The following is a 25,518-nucleotide window of genomic DNA, read 5'->3' as shown; positions in this document are numbered from 1 at the left end:
GGGACACAGACTGAATGATGTTAGGCTCTTGGGACGATTGCTGAGCCCACCCTTGTTTTAACAGATCTAGTATTCCTGTGGGCTGTCTACCATAGAGGAGCTTGAAGGGGCTAAACCCCGTAGAGGCTTGGGGTACCTCTTCAACTGCAAACATTAGCTCAGGTAAGAGTAGGTCCCAATCCCACTTCTCCTGTGACACCGCCCTTTTTATCATCTGCTTATGGGTTTGATTAAAGCGTTAGAACAAGGCGCCTGGTTGCGGGTGGTAAACCGACGCTGTAATTTTATCCACCTTTAATAGGCGACACAGGTCTCTCTTTAACTTAGACACAAAAGGGGGACCTTGGTCCGTCAGGACCTCTTTTGGTATTCCGAGATGGGTATACAGCATCTCCCGGACAACAGTGCCAGACTTCATGTTCTATAGTGGAATGGCCCCCAGGTACTTGTGGCATAATCCACCACCACCACCAATATGTACAGATGCCCAATAGCAGGTTTGTCCACTGGCCCTATCAGATCCATACCAATTCATTCAAAAGGCATGGGGAATCAATTTCCCTAGATCCGGACTGGGGTGCATTCTTTTGGCACACTGGGCATTCCTGACAATGGCCCTCATTCCAAGTTGTTCACTCGCTAGCTGCTTTTAGCAGCATTGCACACGCTAGGCCGCCGCCCTCTGGGAGTGAATCTTAGCTTAGCATAATAGCGAATAGAAAATTCTTAGCAGTTTCTGAGTAGCTCGAGACTTACTCCTACACTGCGATCAGCTCAGCCCGTTTCGTTCCTGGTTTGACGTCACACACACGCCCTGCATTTGGCCAGCCACTCCCCCGTTTCTCCAGACATTCCCGCGTTTTTTCCTGGCACGCCTGCGTTTTTCCACACACTCCCAGAAAACAGTCAGTTTCCGCCCAGAAACACCCACTTCCTGTCAATAACACTCCGATCACTTCAACGATGAAAATTTTTCGTTCGGACGTGAGTAAATCTACTAAGTTTTGTGCTAAAATACTTAGCGCACTGCGTACCATGCGCATTTTTACCTTAATCGCTCCATTGCGAAAATCGGCAACGAGCGAACAACTCGGAATGACCCCCAATATTTTATAACTGTGACATGAATGCCTGGACAGTAGTACCATTGCTGGATACGCTGGAGAGTTTTCTCCTCCCCTAGATGGCCACCCCATAAATGTGTGAGCCGCCCTCAGTACCAGCTGCTCGTGTTTCCAGGGAACCAGCGACTGGTCGACCCTGCAAATAGGTCACACGTTATAACTAATCTTTTTTATCCATGAAGTAAGGTGGTAAAGCAGAGTTCACCTTACCATTTACCACATTTAAAAAAAAGCATTGGACAAATTGCTCACCGGCAAGAAAGGGCGTTACAGTCATACAGCCTTGGCCTCCAGTAGATCTCTGCCTCTGGGTCATCTCAGCATCTGTTATGCCAGGTAACCACCTCCTGTAACATTGGGATCAGTGGGTAAGGGAGGCCCAGGATCAGTGGCTAAGGGAGGCCCAGGATCAGTGGGTAAGGGAGGCCCAGGATCAGTGGGTAAGGGAGGCCCAGGATCAGTGGGTAAGGGAGGCCCAGGGTCAGTGGGTAAGGAGGCTTGGATGATACTGCTGCTACCATTTTTAATAGGCGTTCTTTAATCACCACCAGCATGTGCACTCATGGGCATTCTTCTATGTCCCCATGTATACACAGCACCTTTACTGGGGGTGAATCCTGGTCAGTGCACTGCCAGTGTCAACCAAGGCCCAGTGTCAAAGTCAGAAAAATATCTCTATGCACACTACCATATTTGCACCTCACACAGGTCCGTGCTGCGCATGCGTACGCTCTCCCGTACGTGCGCATACTCACAGTCGCGGGCACCCGCAGGCGCATGGTATGCGTATTTACGGTAGAGTTTATGCGATCATAGCGTGCGACTCAATCATTACATATTTTCACTAATAATGTATTTTGTAGATCATGGTCCCTTTGATAGATTCTGAAAGTTTGGTTAATATAGAATGTTTATGAACAGAGAAATCCCTCTTTGTTTGATACGAAGGGTCAGACAGGAGTAATACAGTGGTGTTTAGTACCCATCAGAAGAATATTTAATTAGAAATATTCCGGTGTTGGTTTGAAGCAGATCAATCGCTCGTGCAAATAGTTATGGACATAAGAAGTTTATGAACATTTACTTTATTTGCACTTTATTACCCATGTGGCGGGAAACCCAGTTTCCCTCCCACCTGAGCAGTTGGAAATAGTCACAGCCCACCTGTATGAATCAACCTATGACCTTTTGTTATAATGCGAAGTCGAATTCCTGTGTCCAATGAACAATGAGATTGTAGGGACCATTGAATTGTATTGTGTGTGGGGCATAAATAGCAGGCCGACCATATCCAACTTCACTCTCTTCAACGGTTCTCATTGCTGATAATCGGGAGCTGGATATCGAGGCGCATGCGATCGTTCCCCTTGTGCGTAAGTTTTCTCCGTAATCATATTGTCTTACTGTGAGCCATTTCTCTCTCTCCCTCTCTTCTCTTTCTTTCGTATTTTTCCTTGATTAGACTTGAATTGTATTGTATTGTATTACCTGTGTAGTTTATCTGGTTAGTTGGTTTATGTTATATTGTAGTGTATCATTTGTACCGTGATTCCTTTTGCAAGTATAATAGTCATAATACACATAATAGGTTTCGGACCCTAAGCCCAGGTATCTGTGTATTCTTTATAGTATTAAGTATTCTCTGAGCGTCGGTTATGCTCAAACAGCTTTGTAGTTAATCAGGTTACACAAGGTTGCACTTACACTTTGTCTCTACATTAAGGTTTACTGTGTATTTCATTGTTAAGGGTATAGATATAAAGGTTTAACGTTGTGAGCGTCTGCATCGCTGGTGATCTCCTCGTGGTCCCGAGCGCCGCTACGCTATAGCGAATCATTACGATAAGTCAACAGCCAATAGTCTGCCTGCCTGTGATCACTTAGCCGTGAGTGAACGTGACGCCTGAGCGTCTCGATCACGGCTAAGCGATCGATACGCAACTTGCGTACCCTTACGGTACTTCTCACGTAGATAGCGTACAGTGTTCTTAGACCTCATAAAGGGTCATATATACGATAAATATTTAGCTTTATCAATTGGCGGCTCGTCCTGTCCTTCACATATCTGCACTAGGTAGATCAGCAGACATTATCCCTCAGCAAAGGGCGGGAGGTTGTCTCGTAGTGCTGACGGGATAAGCGTCTGCTTCGCTTAGATAAAAGAGTGCTGAAGGAATCCGGGAACCGGAGGTAAGAACAAAACGCTAGTGTCTTTTAAAACTATTTTTCTGTCTTGCGTACACACGCACGCACACATATATATCTGCATTTCTTTTTCTTTTTCATTTTTGTATATCACTCTCCTGTCTGCCAGTTTTATAGTCGATACAAGTGCTAAAAATAGATTTGCCGTTATTTCATAGTTTAAGAGTAAAGGTAATATAGTTAAAAGATAGACAAACACACAGTTTTGCCTGGGAGATAAGGCGAAGTCAGTGTGTTGTGTGGTAGATGACCAGAGATCATCTACATTGATAAAAATATAAATTGTGTTACGGTGGATCTTTGCTTTGCGTACACGTGTCCCTAACAAAAGACTTGTGTACGCAATCCAAAGGCGGACGCACGCAGCGTACATTACGCAACGGAGCGTCCGGTTACGCCCACGTAGCTCAAGTCACGATAAGTTGATTTTTAACGCAACGCGGTAAGTAACGCAAAGCGGTAAAGAGCGCCACAGGCGATAAATAATTCAAGTCTATTTTTGGAAATCCAAAATTTAAATTAACAGATCCTGCTCCTAATTGGTAACACAGCTGGGCTAAAGAAAAAATTTCTGCGCAGAAATAGAAATAGAAACAAAAGTGTACATGTGATGAGTGAGTGTTTTTACAATTTTTAAAGGTTGAACCACAAGAAAAGTCGAGTACTCGTGAGGTACATGCGTGTAAGTGACGTGCACGGTGGCTAGGGAGGCATCTCTGGTTAAAGACAATTTTGAGCATTAGAGTATAACAAGACCAGGAGGTCACACTGTAACAAGACCAGGAGGTCATAACAGACCAGGAGGTCCAGGTACAGCCGACAAGGAAGTCCGCTATACAGTTCACAGGCACAACACCGAGAAGGGTTGGTGCAACACCCATATAGGCCATATAAGCTCTGGCTGAAGGAATTCGCAGTCGTAAGTTTCGATTCCATTGGTCTTTCCGTACATAAGCTTAGTTGTTTGTGTACTGAACGACTGGACCGCACGTAAGTGTGTGCAGTAGTTAGTAATCTGACCTAATACCATTAGAGTAAAGGGGTCACAAACGCTATCTGTACACTCTAACGTGATTTGTGTAATTTTTTTTATTTTAAGGGAAGTTCGCTGCTCACTCAGGAACTATCCAGCAACCAATAGTTACTGGAAAGAGTAAGTGTTCTTCGGATAACCCTCACAGGTTCCAGTAAGTAGAGGTTCAGGTCGCAGGGGCCCTAGGTCGAGTACGCCAGCACCATATCGGTGTGATCAGGTCGTATAGGTCGGCGTGGGCGAGTGAGTGGGGTACTCGGTAAACCGCCACCGTCAGCCTATTGTTGGCATTTGGTTTTTCGTAAAGGGTTGGCTAAATAAAGCAACACTTTCGAACTATGGGGGCCACTTGTTCAGGTAGGGGGCGATCAACCTCGGTTCGGGTTGATTCAGTGGTCCGACCAATTGGGTCGGCCAGGTATATAATGTGTGAAAAATATGGAAGTCACACAGAAACTTTATGTGATGAATGGGAGAGAATGACTGTGCATGACGGGGAGAAATTCCCAAGAATAGGGAGCTTCAGCTCAGAGGTGTTACAAAATTTAAGGAGGAGGATATGTCTCATAAAATCAACAAAGAGACGAATCCAGCATTATGATTATTTACAGTTGTGGCAACAGGAAGGTGAGATACAGAGAGGTTTGGCTCAGGCGGCAGGATCTGGCTCTAACAGAAAACTGATTGCCACGGCCCCGCCGCCACCATATATATCAGGAGAGAAGTTGATTACGGAGAAAGACGCACTAAGGTGTAACACAAAGTCACTTAGTAACTGTGTAAATGTTAATGATAATGTTAACCCATTAACCCATACAAGTATTAACCCGTGCAAGTTGTACCCTGTTTTGAACTTTCCTCAGGAGTGTGATCAAGAGGACGAAGCGGCAACGATTTCAGCGCTCTCTCTAGCAGCCACCATAGCAGAGACCACAGTAGGCACAGCTCCACCCACGAGATTAGTAAAGGCCCCTAGCGGAGGGATAGGTGAGGTCGTATCAACTGGTAAGTACGGCACCATGCATTATGCTGAAACTATTTCACCACAGCCTGTAGAATCTACACAGAATGAGGTTGTTAGAATTACACCTGTTAGAGTAATAGCAGTGCCAAATGGGAAAACAGACGCATCAGGAGCCACTCCCATTAGGAACATTGCCATGTACACTCCATTTTCCCGAATGGAATTAAGGACCATAGTGTCTGAATTTCCTGACCCTAGAAAAGACTTAGTTGCCAGCCAAAAATACATCAGAGACCTAGGTAACACGTTAGAGCCCAACAACAAAGACTGGCAGATATTGCTGAGAGCATGTTTACCCTCCAATGTCGACGCAGCTCAATTTTTAGCTGACTGTGGATTAGATCATGATGTACCTCTTACAGATGTGTACAACAAAGACAATGTAAAAAGAATAAGCTTACAGTTAAAAGAGTATTTCCCAGCCGTAGTTAAATGGAACAAAATATTCTCCATTAAACAGAAGGAGTCAGAAACAGCTGCAGAGTATTTTCACAGAGCATTATTAGAAATGGCAAAATACACAGGTATAGAGGACATTAAAACAAACATAAACCATCGGGAAGTAGCAGTATCGGTACTGATGGATGGTTTAAAAGAGTCATTGAAGACTAGGGTACAGACCACGCAACCATGTTGGCGAGGTCTGTCTGTGGCTACTTTGAGAGAGGCTGCTATTGATCACGATAGGAACATCACCAGACACAGGGAACAACAAGGTGACAAATTAATGTCAGTAAGTATACAGGCTCTGACCACAAAGCAGCCTGCATATGTACCATCCAACCCTGTGGGTAAGTCAACTATGATAACATGTTATTCTTGTCAAAGACAGGGGCACTATGCACGAGACTGTAGAGCGAAAAATTTGCAAAGATCATACCAACCCCCTAGACAACGACACGACACACGACATTGGGAGCAAGGTCCGCAGAAATGGAGTTATGAGCCACATACAGGGGAAACAAAAAGATATCCCCCAAACAGAGACTGGCAAGCCTCTGGTAGTTCCCAACTATCTCCCTCACAAGTAGTTGCTGCCAGCGGGATTCAGGGAGGTCACCATACCCAATAGGGGTGTGGCCATACCTGTAATCTGCAGCCAGTAAAATTAATTGCCAACCTTGAAAGTGAACCCGAGGTCGCAATCAATGTAGCTGGTAAAACTTTAAACTTTCTTGTAGACACAGGGGCGGCCAAATCAGTGATAAATTCGACAGTGGGCATGAGAACCACTGGTAGGACAATTCCAGCCATGGGAGTAACAGGAGTAGTCCAGCATTACCCTGTTAGCAAACCAGCCGAGATTACAATAGGGCCTTTGCATACCAAGCATTCCTTTTTGCTGGCTGCATCGGCACCAACCAATCTCCTGGGAAGAGACTTACTGTGTAAAATGGGGTGCGTCATTTATTGTACTCCTGAAGGTGTATTCTTGGACATACCTGAGAAACACGCTCAGGAAGTGCGAGACATGTTAGACTCCCCATCAAAATTAATGTCACATACCATTATGACAAATAGGAATCCATCCCAAATAGAAGAGATGACATCTCAGATACCAGAGTCACTTTGGACAAAAGACGGACAGGACACTGGATTAATGGCAAACGTAGCTCCAGTAGTTGTACAAGTAAAAGATGGTAGGATAGCTCCAAAAATCCCACAGTATCCTCTGAAGCCAGAGGTGGAGTTAGGAGTTTACCCAGTAATAGAGCGCTTGCTACAACAGGGCATTCTGGTAAGAACGTCCAGCACTGCCAATAGTCCCATCTTCCCTGTTAAGAAGAGTGGGGGGAGGGGTTACAGGCTAGTGCAGGATCTAAGGGGGATTAACAAAATAGTTGAGAGTCAGTTCCCCGTAGTGCCAAATCCAGCTGTCATCCTAATGCAAATCCCTCCCACTGCCAAATTTTTCACTGTTATTGACCTCTGCTCCGCTTTCTTTTCGGTACCTCTGCACCCTGACAGCCAATATTTGTTTGCATTCACATACAGAGGAGTCCAATACACGTGGACTCGATTACCCCAAGGTTTCATAGATAGTCCAAGTATATTTTCTCAAGCTTTGCATGATTGTTTACAGTCTTTTCAACCAGACAGTGGATCAGTATTGATACAGTATGTGGACGATTTATTACTGTGTTCAGATTCACTGGAAGCATCTCTGAAGGATACGAAACAGCTCCTGTTTCATCTTTCAGACACCGGACACAAGGTGTCCAAAGACAAGTTGCAATTATGCCAAACTAAGGTAAAATATTTGGGACACTGTCTAACACAAGGACTGAGACACCTGACCGCTGATAGAATCCAAGCAATTAGAGACATGACTCTACCACAAACCCAGCAACAGATCAGAACGTTTTTAGGAATGTGTGGGTATTGCCGTAATTGGATCCCAGGGTTTTCCATTTTAGCGTTACCTTTGCAGGAAATGGTCTCCTCAAACAAACCTGATAGGATTTCGCATACAGACGAGTCCGAAACAGCATTTGAGAGACTCAAACAGTGCCTAACGCAGGCACCAGCACTAGGTATGCCAGACTATGGGAAACCCTTTGAACTATACGGAACAGAAAGTGCTGGTTGCGCGGCAGGTGTACTAACCCAAAAACACGGTGATGCCAGCAGGCCAGTTGCATACTACAGCGCTCAGCTAGATACGGTAGCGCAATCCCTCCCCACATGCTTGCGAAGCGTTGCTGCGATAGCATTGCTAGTGACAAAAAGCGAAGATGTCGTGCTAGGCCACAACCTCACAATCCATACGCCACATGCAGTATCAGCCTTATTGAATTCTGCCCAAACCAGACACGTCTCATCAGCGAGATTTACAAGATGGGAATTGGCACTAATGGCCCCCGTAAACATCACCATAAGGAGATGCAGTGCATTAAATCCTGCAACATATCTCCCAGGTGTGCCTGGTCAGGCACAAAGGGTGGAAGGTGAGAGTGCTGGGGAAGGAGGATTTAATACAAAGGAAGATACACATGATTGTATGGAATATTTGACCCAAAATTTTACCGCAAGGCCTGACATCAGTGACAACCCACTGGAAGATGCAGAACTCACGTTCTACACGGACGGTAGTTGTCACAGACAGTCAGACTCGGGAGACTTGTGTACTGGATACGCAGTCGTAGATGACCAAGACACCATAGAAGCGGAACCGCTAGGCCCACCTCACTCAGCCCAGGTTGCTGAACTGGTCGCCCTAACCAGAGCATGTGAATTGGCTAAGGGTAAGTCAGCCAATATCTACACCGATTCTAGATACGCATTCGGGGTAGTCCATGATTTCGGAGCCCTATGGCGCCTCAGAAATTTCATGACGGCAGCTGGTACACCGGTAGCGCATGCAGCTCACATAAAAAGGCTTCTAACAGCGATACAGGAACCCGACAGAGTGGCTGTTATCAAATGTAAAGCACACACATATAACCAAGACCCGGTATCACTTGGTAACAGCCGAGCAGACGAAGCTGCTAAGTTAGCAGCTGCTACCCCCATACAGACAGACACCACACAACTGATGGTATTCAATACCATCAACACACAGAAGTTGTGTGAAATGCAAAATTTGTGTTCCACACAGGAAAGGGCAGTCTGGAAGGCAAAGGGATGTGGCCAGGAGTCCTCAGGACTCTGGACGGATGGACATGGTAAACCAGTGGCCCCCAGAGCATATCTTCCATGTCTGGCTGAAGCAGCTCACAGGCTGACTCATCTAGGCAAGGAGGGAATGTGCAAATTGGTAAGAGCCTATTGGTGCGCCCCAGGATTCTCCTCTCATGCGAGTAAAAGAGCAATGTCATGCCTTACCTGTCTGAGAAAGAATATTGGAAAGGCAATACCTACAGAACCATCCCATATCCCACCTGCCGGCGGCCCTTTCCAGGTAATACAAATTGACTTCATACAATTACCCCCTTGTCGGAATTTGAAATATGTACTTGTTTGTATAGATGTTTTCTCGAATTGGGTCGAAGCATTTCCTGCAGCTACAAATACCGCTATGTTTACAGCTAAGAAAATTGTGCAGGAATTTGTATGTAGATATGGTATCCCTAGAATAATCGAAAGTGATAGGGGTACCCATTTTACAGGTGATGTCTTTCAAGGAATGTGTAAATTGATGGGAATTGATAGCAAGCTGCACACTCCGTACCGTCCACAGGCGAGTGCGAAGGTCGAAAGAGTGAACAGCACTATTAAAAATAAATTGAGTAAAGTGATGGCAGAGACAGGATTGACATGGCCAGAAGCTTTGCCCATTGTATTGTACAGTATCAGAACCACTCCCAGGTCCCCTCTTAATCTGTCCCCTTTTGAAATCTTGTTTGGTCGACAACCGCATGTCATGATTAACCCTCAGGATGATTTGAAATGTAACAATGAAGTGACTGTAAAGTACTTGATTAACATGAGTAAACAGTTAAGGAATCAAAATGATAATCTGAAGTTGGTGATTCCTGATCTACCTGAGAGTAATTGTCATGACATTGAACCTGGGGATTATGTAATGATACGGAATTTTCTACGCTCAGGTTGCCTTATTGACAGATGGGAAGGACCATACCAGGTCTTATTGACTAGCACTACAGCACTGAAGGTTGCTGAGAGAGAGACTTGGGTCCATTCATCCCACTGCAAGAAGGTCGCTGATCCAGAGAAGTCCCGTGATAAGGAACAGACGGTAGAGGTTGTATCACTGGAGTGTCTGTTCCAGGAGGACTGAGGCGGCACCTGAGCCTTGAAGACCGAGAGCTGTTGTCGACTCCCCACTCCCTTTTATTGTTTTTCTCCACTTCCCATCCCCTCTCCCTCAAATGTATTTTTCCTCCTTCTCATTCTTCTTCGTCTCCTCCTCAAAGATGGACTTGCCCCAAGAGACTGTGATCCGGATTTTCCTGTTGACCATGATGTTAACCAGAGCAGTCTGTTCCGGCGAGAGTACCATGGAGGTCGATGGAGGTTCTGGAATGGGTTCTGATGATAAAGATGGAGGCGTAGTTTTCCAAGATCAACCTAACCAACAAGCAAAGGCGAGTATCAGAAAACGATCCGATAGCATTGATCATAGAAGAAATTGTGACGGATTGTTAGCTGAAGAAAACTGTATCTGTAGGCTCTGTAACAATGTCATTGAGGATGGGTGCATTAAGAAATGCCAATCCAGTTTTAATATCCATATGGACCGGCATCCATTGAGTGACTATCACTCCTTAGTGGGTAACGTATTAAACAAAACAGATTGTTGGGTATGCTCTCAAGTACCTCAGGGTCATAGCAAATCAGGGCTAGTACCATTTCCTTTAACGATAGGGGAGGTACTTGAGTTAAATGGTGGGAGACCGGTGGACCGGAGGTTTAATATCTCCAGCCCTCCTAGTTTGAAGCTCCACCAATACCACGTGGATAGGTCCCTATTATGTTTCAACATCTCCAATCCCAGAAAGCCGGGAAATTGGGAAGTATCATGGAGTAACCACACCATGACCTTTTCACACAGAGCAGATAGAATGCCTACGGATACAGAGCTTGTACGCCACATAGCCAGTAGAGGAAAATCTTTCCGGTATAGATACACCTTAGGAAATAGGATTACTAGAGTTGGAGAAGTATCACCAGGATACTGTGCACATATCGTACAACCTGATACGTGCATTAAGCAGATGGAAGAATTAGGGCTAGGAGATTTCACCTGGAAGGTGTGTAATATGGTAATGTCTTTCTCCGTCCCATATGTTCTCCCCGATGATGCATATTTCATATGCGGGAGAAAGGCGTACAAGTGGCTTGCCCCAAACTCTGAAGGATTGTGTTATATTGGAAGAGTATTGCCTGAAGTAATGACTGTAACTCATGATAAAATGAAAGACATACACCGTGGTGCCCAAGCTCCTTATACTCACACTCATTACGAGCACCTCGTTAAAAGACAACTGTCAGACAGGTTAGAGCATCCGGCCTCTGATCTGATCCATGAATCCACCGGGATTCAGGTTCTGGTGGCGTTAGATTTCACTCGCACCGCTCGAGGAGTGATGAATTATAGATACATTTCCGCACTCGCCAATTTGTTAGATAATATCACTGAAATGTATGATGACACGTTTAGATATACTGGAAGAGAACTTCAAGCTTATAAAACAGAACTGGTACAGCATAGAATGGTTCTTAATTACCTCACAGCAGTGACAGGCGGATATTGTGTTACATTGGCAACACAGTACGGCGTGAAGTGTTGCACGTATATCACGAATAGCACCGAGGATCCGGTAGAGGTCATAGACCAAAAGATGGACGATATTCTCCAATTAAAGTGGGAATTTCGCCGAAAACACAAATCTCACTCTTGCTGTTGTAGGTAATGAGCTGACTGGTTGGGTGTCATGGTTGAACCCGCGAAATTGGTTCTCCGGTTTGGGAGACTGGGCTCAAGGAGTCATAATGGATGTTGGGAAGTTTCTCCTATGTATCTTAGGTGTCGTTATATCGATTGGATTGATATTTAGATGCGGGCAGGCTTTAATGAGGTGCAAACAAAGTACCAGAGTGATGAGTTTAAGGAGTGAGGAAACTGTAATTAACCTGGATTTGATTTATGACCCAATGATAGAAACAATGATGTGATGAAAATGCGATTTCTACGGTCCGTTTCTTTCACCTGTTTTTCTGGTTTTTCTCCAAGATAACAAGACCCCCTTGGACGAGGAAGTTGATGAGACGCTATACAGACAACGGATAGACCAAAGGAGAAGTTTTGACCACTTGAGATATGGACACTTGATGAACTTTGCCATGGATCCCCAGTTTCCCTAGAATTCTTAAAATTACGCTAGCCCAACATTTTTTGTAAATCTAATGGCATTGACAAAGCTTATTGCTCACGCTTAATGAGCAAAACAGCGCAAAGAAGACGACTTTCAACTGATACCGAACAAAACTTCAACCGACAGATGTACATTAACCTGACATAGAATACCACCGCATTTACCGTAATTATGTCTTTTCTTCATTTCTACAACCCTCAGATAATGACACGCATAGTATAGGGAATACAGGCACAGATATCAGCAATCACATATTCCCCCATTCATGTATCATCAACTAAAATGTGCTCCCCATTTTGTTCAAAATCCGAAAAGAGCTCGGTAAAGTTTGACAGCCCATCCACAGACCTGTACCACGGGATAAGAAGGAATTCAAATGTATACTTCGCAATACCTCGAAGCTTGATTTACAACACGTACGGCACGATGATACATGACCCCCCCAAACATGGACTCATACACACATGCTTCTGCTATCTCACTAGGTCATACCCTCTTCACACCTACTCCTCTCTCCTCCCTTACCCAACCATGGAAATGAATTAACCCCTAACATATATTTTTCTCCTTTTGAAATGTTTTCAGGAAGTGGCAGTTATTATTGACTGCCAAAGGGTGGACTGTCAAAGTCAGAAAAATATCTCTATGCACACTACCATATTTGCACCTCACACAGGTCCGTGCTGCGCATGCGTACGCTCTCCCGTACGTGCGCATACTCACAGTCGCGGGCACCCGCAGGCGCATGGTATGCGTATTTACGGTAGAGTTTATGCGATCATAGCGTGCGACTCAATCATTACATATTTTCACTAATAATGTATTTTGTAGATCATGGTCCCTTTGATAGATTCTGAAAGTTTGGTTAATATAGAATGTTTATGAACAGAGGAATCCCTCTTTGTTTAATACGAAGGGTCAGACAGGAGTAATACAGTGGTGTTTAGTACCCATCGGAAGAATATTTAATTAGAAATATTCCGGTGTTGGTTTGAAGCAGATCAATCGCTCGTGCAAATAGTTATGGACATAAGAAGTTTATGAACATTTACTTTATTTGCACTTTATTACCCATGCGGCGGGAAACCCAGTTTCCCTCCCACCTGAGCAGTTGGAAATAGTCACAGCCCACCTGTATGAATCAACCTATGACCTTTTGTTATAATGCGAAGTCGAATTCCTGTGTCCAATGAACAATGAGATTGTAGGGACCATTGAATTGTATTGTGTGTGGGGCATAAATAGCAGGCCGACCATATCCAACTTCACTCTCTTCAACGGTTCTCATTGCTGATAATCGGGAGCTGGATATCGAGGCGCATGCGATCGTTCCCCTTGTGCGTAAGTTTTCTCCGTAATCATATTGTCTTACTGTGAGCCATTTCTCTCTCTCCCTCTCTTCTCTTTCTTTCGTATTTTTCCTTGATTAGACTTGAATTGTATTGTATTGTATTACCTGTGTAGTTTATCTGGTTAGTTGGTTTATGTTATATTGTAGTGTATCATTTGTACTGTGATTCCTTTTGCAAGTATAATAGTCATAATACACATAATAGGTTTCGGACCCTAAGCCCAGGTATCTGTGTATTCTTTATAGTATTAAGTATTCTCTGAGCGTCGGTTACGCTCAAACAGCTTTGTAGTTAATCAGGTTACACAAGGTTGCACTTACACTTTGTCTCTACATTAAGGTTTACTGTGTATTTCATTGTTAAGGGTATAGATATAAAGGTTTAACGTTGTGAGCGTCTGCATCGCTGGTGATCTCCTCGTGGTCCCGAGCGCCGCTACGCTATAGCGAATCATTACGATAAGTCAACAGCCAATAGTCTGCCTGCCTGTGATCACTTAGCCGTGAGTGAACGTGACGCCTGAGCGTCTCGATCACGGCTAAGCGATCGATACGCAACTTGCGTACCCTTACGGTACTTCTCACGTAGATAGCGTACAGTGTTCTTAGACCTCATAAAGGGTCATATATACGATAAATATTTAGCTTTATCACCAGATATCCCAGCCTACGACCTGTACCATCACACGAAACAGGGTGGTTTCAGCCTGGGGAATACTTTCAGCTGCCATGTTGTTTTCCCTGCGCTGCAATCCATCAGCTCACTCTGCTTTGGGCAGTCCTGCCATATCTGCCTGGGCTCCCTGCACTCAAAATATATGGCTGGAGGCGGCTTTTTCAGTCTAACAATGGGTTCCAGGGTTCTGAGCTTAGGTACTGGCTATACCCTTTGCTTGGCTTTATTTAGTTTTCCCAGGGTCAGGTACCTCTCAATCACCAATGCTAAATCCTCAAATATCTTGGGGTCAGCCTGCAGGGTCCGTTGTTGTACACCACGATCTAATACCCATATAACATGGTCCACAGCAATAATCTCTACTCTGCATGGAGCCGGTAACCATGCTGTAACCACGGTAACCACGCTTTACTCTGGCTAGCTTGGCCAGCTGGACTCTCGAGGCTCAGATGGGTTCATCCTCCAATCATGAAACTCCTGGGCTTTACTGGGGCCCGTCACCACAACCCTGCTGTGTATGACTTTTATTCACAGAAGGGTACGTGCTACTGTAAGGTCTGTGGTTCTCCAGTGAGGCAGGGAGCTAACCTGGCAGCCCATACCCCCTCCAGCCACTTTAACTAACTGTGTGGCATTCAGAAGTGCATAAAAATGCCTCATTATCATCTGAGGTGTAAATGCCAAATTGTTTCCTCACAAATATTTAAAATGCCCGCTCTAATATATATTGTAAACGCCTGCACATCTTATTACCATTTGCCATGAATGTGCGCTGTACATTGCAAAACACTGCATCCCATAAGAGAAAACAATACACCCACACATTATCTGAGTTCCAAGGCTCATTGATGTATATATTTGTTATTAAAAGGATATGGATTCAATATATTACAAAGTACAGTATACCTATAGTTACATGGTTACACTCACACAGTAAGCAGTTAAAACACAGTTACATACAGTTACAGGCCAGCATACAGTTACCATTCCCTCAATGCATCTTATATCTCTCTCTCTGTGTAAAATCATGCAGGCACTGGTCTGCCAGCAACTCCATTTATCCTCTGATACAAAACAGGAACTGGCTTCCTGTGTAATCAGCAATGTGTTATCTCGTTTGGGGGAGGGAACTTACTCATTCATGATGAGTCACTAGTCTCTTTGTATATGCTAATCAGGTTCAGCCTTGAAGACATCCAAAGGGCTGGCCTGAGCTTCCTGTCCACTACCTGTTTGGAATATCTATTGTTCTAATAAAAGTGATTTTAGCTTTTATACATTTAATCATAATTATTTGTTGCAATGTCCTACAACTTAATAACAAGTATCAAATGAATCTACACATTAATCTGCTTGCTTTAATACCAAATATGACAGGTGTATCTGGTTTCGTTCAAATAATACACATACATGACATTACTTCATTATATAATTTTAAATCATCATGATGTCTGGCACTTGATATTATTATAATTATGTACTGCATGAAATAAGTGTCAAATCCATCTCTGTGGCATGTCCGTGTAAATGCGTGTGTTACCATATATTGCTGTGCTCGCTGCACGTATTTGCAAGTATAGCGACTCATAATGTGTGTAGTTTCTATGTTCTTTTTATGTAATATTTTTGACTTCGACAGAGGGTACAAGCTTTTGTAAAGCCTCATGCTCCAGCCCACCTCTTCGTATCTGCTTTAACTCAGCATGCAAGCCAATCTCAAAACTTCCTCCATATTTCCCTGATTCTCATATACAAATTGAGCTGGATTAATTAAATGGATAGGTTAAGTCACTTTCCCAGCACACTGTCTCAGCTTGTTACCCTGACCCCTGCATACCACTCCCTGGGCCCCTGGCCCATACACAGGAACTCATAACTGCTTTATATTGTGCACAGCTTACAAAAAGTCACACTTAAACATATCCACTGCTGTTTAAAGATTCACACTCACCAAGCCGCTGTGCAGCGGGTAGCGTCCCGCAATGTGTCTCACTGCCGCTGTGCAGCGGGTAGCGTCCCGCAATGTGTCTCACTGCCGCTGTGCAGCGGGTAGCGTCCCGCAATGTGTCTCACTGCCGCTGTGCAGCGGGTAGCGTCCCGCAATGTGTCTCACTGCCGCTGTGCAGCGGGTAGCGTCCCGCAATGTGTCACTGCCGCTGTGCAGCGGGTAGCGTCCCGCAATGTGTCTCACTGCCGCTGTGCAGCGGGTAGCGTCCCGCAATGTGTCTCACTGCCGCTGTGCAGCGGGTAGCGTCCCGCAATGTGTCTCACTGCCGCTGTGCAGCGGGTAGCGTCCCGCAATGTGTCACTGCCGCTGTGCAGCGGGTAGCGTCCCGCAATGTGTCACTGCCGCTGTGCAGCGGGTAGCGTCCCGCAATGTCTCACTGCCGCTGTGCAGCGGGTAGCGTCCCGCAATGTGTCACTGCCGCTGTGCAGCGGGTAGCGTCCCGCAATGTGTCTCACTGCCGCTGTGCAGCGGGTAGCGTCCCGCAATGTGTCTCACTGCCGCTGTGCAGCGGGTAGCGTCCCGCAATGTGTCTCACTGCCGCTGTGCAGCGGGTAGCGTCCCGCAATGTCTCACTGCCGCTGTGCAGCGGGTAGCGTCCCGCAATGTGTCTCACTGCCGCTGTGCAGCGGGTAGCGTCCCGCAATGTGTCTCACTGCCGCTGTGCAGCGGGTAGCGTCCCGCAATGTGTCTCACTGCCGCTGTGCAGCGGGTAGCGTCCCGCAATGTGTCTCACTGCCGCTGTGCAGCGGGTAGCGTCCCGCAATGTGTCTCACTGCCGCTGTGCAGCGGGTAGCGTCCCGCAATGTGTCACTGCCGCTGTGCAGCGGGTAGCGTCCCGCAATGTGTCTCACTGCCGCTGTGCAGCGGGTAGCGTCCCGCAATGTGTCTCACTGCCGCTGTGCAGCGGGTAGCGTCCCGCAATGTGTCTCACTGCCGCTGTGCAGCGGGTAGCGTCCCGCAATGTGTCACTGCCGCTGTGCAGCGGGTAGCGTCCCGCAATGTGTCACTGCCGCTGTGCAGCGGGTAGCGTCCCGCAATGTCTCACTGCCGCTGTGCAGCGGGTAGCGTCCCGCAATGTGTCACTGCCGCTGTGCAGCGGGTAGCGTCCCGCAATGTGTCTCACTGCCGCTGTGCAGCGGGTAGCGTCCCGCAATGTGTCTCACTGCCGCTGTGCAGCGGGTAGCGTCCCGCAATGTGTCTCACTGCCGCTGTGCAGCGGGTAGCGTCCCGCAATGTCTCACTGCCGCTGTGCAGCGGGTAGCGTCCCGCAATGTGTCTCACTGCCGCTGTGCAGCGGGTAGCGTCCCGCAATGTGTCTCACTGCCGCTGTGCAGCGGGTAGCGTCCCGCAATGTGTCTCACTGCCGCTGTGCAGCGGGTAGCGTCCCGCAATGTGTCTCACTGCCGCTGTGCAGCGGGTAGCGTCCCGCAATGTGTCTCACTGCCGCTGTGCAGCGGGTAGCGTCCCGCAATGTCTCACTGCCGCTGTGCAGCGGGTAGCGTCCCGCAATGTGTCACTGCCGCTGTGCAGCGGGTAGCGTCCCGCAATGTGTCTCACTGCCGCTGTGCAGCGGGTAGCGTCCCGCAATGTGTCTCACTGCCGCTGTGCAGCGGGTAGCGTCCCGCAATGTGTCTCACTGCCGCTGTGCAGCGGGTAGCGTCCCGCAATGTGTCTCACTGCCGCTGTGCAGCGGGTAGCGTCCCGCAATGTGTCTCACTGCCGCTGTGCAGCGGGTAGCGTCCCGCAATGTGTCTCACTGCCGCTATAGGTGGATCAGTTTAGGGTTTGCTGCGGATACCATTCAGCACTTGTGGTCCCTGTTTGGGTGCCAAATGTGAAAGGAATCACAAAGATGGAGTATAACACAACACACTTTATTTCCAAGTTCTGGTAATCACAAACATAACCCCAGAAAGGTAACCACACCGCATCATACATTGCATTATCCCATCTGCAGCCCTTCAGATGGGGAGATGCAACCATCAAACTATGAATTGGGGGATACACACTATGTGATGGTTGTGGACCAATGTCTAGTGTGTGCCTAGCTTTAGAGACATTGCGAGCCTGATGCGGAGTTGGAAGTAAATTGGTAGATAGATAATAGAGTGAAACCTAAACAATCTTCTCTACCTATTGCAGGAGGACGCTGGAAATGGGGTGCTGCGTGGAAGGGTCACTGGCACAGTCCATGGCAGAGTTTGAAATGAATATGGAAAAAGATGTTTTGCAGCCACTGAACAAGCTGAGTGAGGTAAAGTAAACCTCTCACCTCATTATTACACTAAACCCCATGCCATATAATAGTCCTTCCATTACTATACCTATTGTTACTATCCCATGTCGCATAACAATCCTACTATTACTACTCCTAACATAGAAGCACATGGCAATCCTTCCATTGCTATGCTTATTATTACTATCCCGTGTCACTGCTCCTATTATTACTATCCCGTGTCACTGCGCCTATTATTACTATCCTGTGTCACTGCTCCTCTTATTACTATCCCGTGTCACTGCTCCTATTATTACTATCCCATGTCACTGCGCCTATTATTACTATCCCGTGTCACTGCTCCTCTTATTACTATCCCGTGTCACTGCTCCTATTATTACTATCCGTGTCACTGCGCCTATTATTACTATCCCATGTCACTGCGCCTATTATTACTATCCCGTGTCACTGCTCCTATTATTACTATCCCGTGTCACTGCTCCTATTATTACTATCCCATGTCACTGCACCTATTATTACTATCCCGTGTCACTGCACCTATTATTACTATGTCGTGTCACTGCTCCTATTATTACTATCCCATGTCACTGCTCCTATTATTACTATCCCGTGTCACTGCTCCTATTATTACTATCCCGTGTCACTATTCCGATTTATTACTATCCCGTGTCACTGCGCCTATTATTACTATCCCGTGTCACTGCTCCTATTATTACAATCCCGTGTCACTATTCCGATGTATTACTATCCCGTGTCACTGCGCCTATTATTGCTATTCAGTGTCACTGCGCCTATTATTACTATCCCGTGTCACTGCTCCTATTATTACTATCCCGTGTCACTATTCCGATGTATTACTATCCCGTGTCACTGCGCCTATTATTGCTATTCAGTGTCACTGCGCCTATTATTACTATCCCGTGTCACTGCTCCTCTTATTACTATCCCGTGTCACTGCTCCTATTATTACTATCCCATGTCACTGCGCCTATTATTACTATCCCGTGTCACTGCTCCTATTATTACTATCCCGTGTCACTGCTCCTATTATTACTATCCCATGTCACTGCACCTATTATTACTATCCCGTGTCACTGCACCTATTATTACTATGTCGTGTCACTGCTCCTATTATTACTATCCCATGTCACTGCTCCTATTATTACTATCCCGTGTCACTGCTCCTATTATTACTATCCCGTGTCACTATTCCGATTTATTACTATCCCGTGTCACTGCGCCTATTATTACTATCCCGTGTCACTGCTCCTATTATTACAATCCCGTGTCACTATTCCGATGTATTACTATCCCGTGTCACTGCGCCTATTATTGCTATTCAGTGTCACTGCGCCTATTATTACTATCCCGTGTCACTGCTCCTATTATTTTTTTTAAATCAAGTAGTTTTTATTGAGTTTTATGTCACAAACAAACAAAACAAAACATCAACATTGAAATTTAACTATAACTTTAACAGTTGCCATCAATAAACCGGTTTTTCCAATCACATTTTGGTGTGCGTGTTGTTTCTTATCATATATAGTTACATATATATATCCATGACGAGGAGTATCCATAGTTTTACAATGTCGCTCATGTGCTTAATACTTGTTCGCCCAGCCCTGCGCCACCCCAGCGGCCCCACATCTCCGTAAACCGAGAGGTGGAACCCCGTATTTTATACATATGTCTCTCATGGCGAATTACCTCGTTCACCAATGCCCTCCAGTGCTCCACCCTAGGTATATCAGCAGAGAACCAGACCCTAGCAATAACCACCTTAGCTAGCGTTGTGAGACACAGGACATATTTGTACAGCAAAACAGAGTGCGTCTCCTCCAAATCTAGCCCAAATAAACATATGCCAGGATCTAATGTAGGAAGGGACGGTGCTGTCATGACTACATCACCCCAAACTCTATGCCAGAAAAGGGAAATCTCAGGGCAGTCCCACAATAAGTGCCAAAATCCGGCATCAGCTGCCTGACACCTGGGGCAATTAGAATCTTCCCTAAGACCAGCCCTCTGCATACCAATCGGAGTGCGATAGGACCTGTGTAGAATGTAGAAAAAAACCTGCTTATACCTTATACATGGAGTAGTGTATTTAAGTGAACTCATAATCTGAAGCCACTGCTCTTGGGACAATTGCCCTAAGTCAGTCTCCCATTTAGTACGGAGATTGTTTAATAGATCGGGATAGTTATTGTCATTTAGAGCAGCATATATGGTAGACACCTTCCCCCTCCGGCTCATTGAAGCAAGCAGCGTTTTAACAGGTGAGTCAGCAATCGATGGTGGGCCGTGAGGGAATTGGGTCTGTATAGCATGTCTAAGCCGAAAGTATCGGAACATAACTGTGTTAGGCACATCAAATTCGATCTTAAGTTGCTGAAATGACTTCAGCACTCCACCGTGGTATAGCTGACCCAGTGCCACTACTCCCCTAGCAATCCATATGTTATCTAGCGACATCTCATATAGCTCAGGGTATGCACTGTTGAACCACAATGGAGTACAGGTATCATGTCCCTCCCAGTCATACAAAGTGTGCGCATAACGCCAAATAAGCAAGGCTTGACGCAACAAGGGAGGCATGCCAGACGTTGAGAGACCAGAAAGGAGAAGTTGAAGAGGAGAGAGAGAGAAAGCAGGAGAGCACTCCGTCCACTCAGCCAGAAACCCCCTCATCGTATCCCCCAGATAGCCCCCAGTCCACTCACTCAGATGGGCCAGCTGAGTGGCCACATAGTACAGTCTGAGATCCGGGAGGCTTGCTCCGCCAGACATCTGAGATCTGCACATCGTTCTTATAGAGACCCGCGCCTGCCTGCCACTCCATATAAATGAGGATAAAACTCCCTCAATAACAGTAAAGATTTTCTTGGGAAGGTAGACCGGGGAATTCTGTAGAGCATAGAGAAACTTTGGCTGCAGCACCATTTTAAATAAATTGACCCTACCCAGGACAGACAACGGTAATTTTTTCCAGCTATGTGCCTTTTCTTTAAATGTCGCTAGTATGGGGTCAATATTTTGGGCCATATAGCTACTCGCCATAGGAGTAATCCAGATGCCTAGATATTTAAATCGCAGTGTCCATTGCAAAGGATACGCCCCCTGTGTGTTTTCGGGAAGAAGGCCAGAGATAGGAAAAATGTGGGATTTGTCCCAGTTAATTAGCAGACCGGAAAAGATACCAAAATTCTCCACTACATGTAATGCTGTACGTAGGGAGTCATCAGAGTCCTGCAGGAAAAGTAGCATGTCATCCGCGTATAGCGCCACCACATCCACATGACCCCCAATCTCAACTCCCCTGACCCCGCCATTACCTCGCAGCAGGGCGGCCAACGGCTCCACGGCCATCGCAAACAGTGCAGGAGACAGGGGGCAGCCCTGTCGAGTGCCCCTCTCCAGTGCAAAAAGCTCAGACGTGAAACCATTGGCCGTCACACGAGCCACGGGCAAGGAATACAATAATTGGATAAAGCCAATAAAACGAGGACCAAAGGCAAATTTCTCCAGCACCCCCCATAGGTACCTCCACTCTACGGAGTCGAACGCTTTGGCCGCATCAAGGGACACCACCACCGCGTCCGATCCCCCCACATCATTTCTCTGGGGATGGCAGAACAATCTACGTAAATTTTGGGCCGTGGACTTACCCGGCATAAAGCCCGTCTGGTCTGGATGAATTATCGTTGTAATTACCGAATTCAATCGAGATGCCAAGATTTTTGCTAATATTTTTACATCAGTGTTGAGGAGGGAAATGGGTCGATAGGACTCGGGGAGCAGGGGGTCTTTCCCTGGTTTCAGCAGGACAATTATATTGGCCTCGGCCATAGAACGCGGGAGGGCCCCACCCTTTAAGAGTAGTTCAAACAGTTGTAGGAGATAGGGGGCAAAGAAAGTAATGTATTTTTTATAGACCTCGCCCGGGAGTCCATCCGATCCCGGGTCACTGCTCCTATTATTACTATCCCGTGTCACTGCTCCTATTATTACTATCCCGTGTCACTGCTCCTATTATTACTATCCCATGTCACTGCTCCTATTATTACTATCCCGTGTCACTGCTCCTATTATTACTATCCCGTGTCACTGCTCCTATTATTACTATCCCGTGTCACTATTCCGATGTATTACTATCCCGTGTCACTGCGCCTATTATTGCTATTCAGTGTCACTGCGCCTATTATTACTATCCCGTGTCACTATCCCGTGTCACTGCTCCTATTATTACTATCCCGTGTCACTGCGCCTATTATTACTATTCTGTGTCACTGCGCCTATTATTACTTTTCTGTGTCACTGCGCCTATTATTACTATCCCGTGTCACTGCGCCTATTATTATTATCCCGTGTCACTGCTCCTATTATTACTATCCCGTGTCACTGCTCCTATTATTACTATCCCGTGTCACTGCGCCTATCATTACTATCTTGTGTCACTACTCCTATTATTACTATCTCGTGTCACTGCTTCTATTATTACAGAGGTTCTCAAACTCGGTCCTCGGGAGCCCACACAGTGCATGTTTTGCAGGTAACCCAGCAGGTGCACAGGTGTATTAATTACTCACTGACACATTTTAAAAGGTCCACAAGTGGAGCTAATTATTTCACTTGTGATTCTGTGAGGAGACCTGCAAAACATGCACTGTGTGGGCCCCCGAGGACCGAGTTTGAGAACCTCTGCATTATTACTATCCCGTATCACTGCTCCTATTATTACTATCCCGTGTCACTGCTCCTATTATTACTGTCCCGTGTCACTACTCCTATTACTATCCCGTGTCACTGCACCTATTATTACTATCCTGTGTCACTGCACCTATTATTACTATCCTGTGTCACTGCACCTATTATTACTATCCTGTGTCACTACACCTATTACTATCCCGTGTCACTGCACCTATTATTACTATCCTGTGTCACTGCACCTATTATTACTATCCTGTGTCACTGCACCTATTATTACTATGTCGTGCCACTGCTCCTATTATTACTATCCCATGTCACTATACCGATTTATTACTATCCCGTGTCACTGCGCCTATTATTACTATCCCGTGTCACTATCCCGTGTCACTGCTCCTATTATTACTATCCCGTGTCACTATTCCGATTTATTACTATCCCGTGTCACTGCGCCTATTATTACTATCCCGTGTCACTGCGCCTATTATTACTATCCCGTGGCACTGCTCCTATTATTACTATCCCGTGTCACTGCGCATATCATTACTATCTTGTGTCACTACTCCTATTATTACTATCTCGTGTCACTGCTCCTATTATTACAGAGGTTCTCAAACTCGGTCCTCGGGAGCCCACACAGTGCATGTTTTGCAGGTAACCCAGCAGGTGCACAGGTGTATTAATTACTCACTGACACATTTTAAAAGGTCCACAAGTGGAGCTAATTATTTCACTTGTGATTCTGTGAGGAGACCTGCAAAACATGCACTGTGTGGGCCCCCGAGGACCGAGTTTGAGAACCTCTGCATTATTACTATCCCGTATCACTGCTCCTATTATTACTATCCCATGTCACTGCTCCTATTATTACTGTCCCATGTCACTACACCTATTACTATCCCGTGTCACTGCACCTATTATTACTATCCTGTGTCACTGCACCTATTATTACTATGTCGTGCCACTGCTCCTATTATTACTATCCAATGTCACTATACCGATTTATTACTATCCCGTGTCACTGCGCCTATTATTACTATCCCGTGTCACTATCCCGTGTCACTGCTCCTATTATTACTATCCCGTGTCACTATTCCGATTTATTACTATCCCGTGTCACTGCGCCTATTATTACTATCCTGTGTCACTGCGCCTATTATTACTATCCCGTGTCACTGCGTCTATTATTACTATCCCGTGTCACTGCTCCTATTATTACTGTCCCGTGTCACTATTCTGATTTATTACTATCCCGTGTCACTGCGCCTATTATTACTATCCCGTGTCACTGCGCCTATTATTACTATCCCGTGTCACTGCGCCTATCATTACTATCTCGTGTCACTACTCCTATTATTACTATCCCGTGTCACTGCTCCTATTATTACTATCCCGTGTCACTGCTCCTATTATTACTGTCCCATGTCACTACACCTATTACTATCCCGTGTCACTACTCCTATTATTACTATCCCATGTTACTACGCATATTATTACTATCCCGTGGCACTACACCTATCACAATCCCATGTCACTGCTCCTATTATTACTATCCCGTGTCACTGCTCCTATTATTACTATCCCGTGTCACTGCTCCTATTATTACTATGTCCTGTCACTGCTCCTATTATTACTATCCCGTGTCACTGCTCCTATTACTATCCCGTGTCACTGCACCTATTATTACTATCCCGTGTCACTGCTCCTATTATTACTATCCCGTGTCACTGCGCCTATCATTACTATCTTGTGTCACTACTCCTATTATTACTATCTCGTGTCACTGCTCCTATTATTACAGAGGTTCTCAAACTCGGTCCTCGGGAGCCCACACAGTGCATGTTTTGCAGGTAACCCAGCAGGTGCACAGGTGTATTAATTACTCACTGACACATTTTAAAAGGTCCACAAGTGGAGCTAATTATTTCACTTGTGATTCTGTGAGGAGACCTGCAAAACATGCACTGTGTGGGCCCCCGAGGACCGAGTTTGAGAACCTCTGCATTATTACTATCCCGTATCACTGCTCCTATTATTACTATCCCATGTCACTGCTCCTATTATTACTGTCCCATGTCACTACACCTATTACTATCCCGTGTCACTGCACCTATTATTACTATCCTGTGTCACTGCACCTATTATTACTATGTCGTGCCACTGCTCCTATTATTACTATCCAATGTCACTATACCGATTTATTACTATCCCGTGTCACTGCGCCTATTATTACTATCCCGTGTCACTATCCCGTGTCACTGCTCCTATTATTACTATCCCGTGTCACTATTCCGATTTATTACTATCCCGTG

General features: G+C 45.8%; 1 protein-coding gene across 4 annotated transcripts in view; it reads left to right on the top strand.

Moving 5' to 3' along the window:
• SH3BP1 (SH3 domain binding protein 1) overlaps positions 1-25,518 on the top strand; it is a 799,734-nt gene that overhangs the window by 241,734 nt on the left and 532,482 nt on the right. For all 4 annotated transcript variants that reach the window (XM_063941456.1, XM_063941455.1, XM_063941457.1 and 1 more), the window contains one exon: positions 18,403-18,514. In XM_063941456.1, the coding sequence (XP_063797526.1) occupies positions 18,403-18,514 (112 nt within the window). The remainder of the gene's footprint in view (positions 1-18,402; positions 18,515-25,518) is intronic.

The sequence above is a fragment of the Pseudophryne corroboree genome, chromosome 9 (genome assembly GCF_028390025.1).
Source record: "Pseudophryne corroboree isolate aPseCor3 chromosome 9, aPseCor3.hap2, whole genome shotgun sequence".
In the NCBI taxonomy this organism is placed as follows: Eukaryota; Metazoa; Chordata; class Amphibia; order Anura; family Myobatrachidae; genus Pseudophryne; species Pseudophryne corroboree.
Note: the sequence above shows the minus strand (reverse complement) of the source record. Positions and strands in the feature narration are given on the sequence as shown.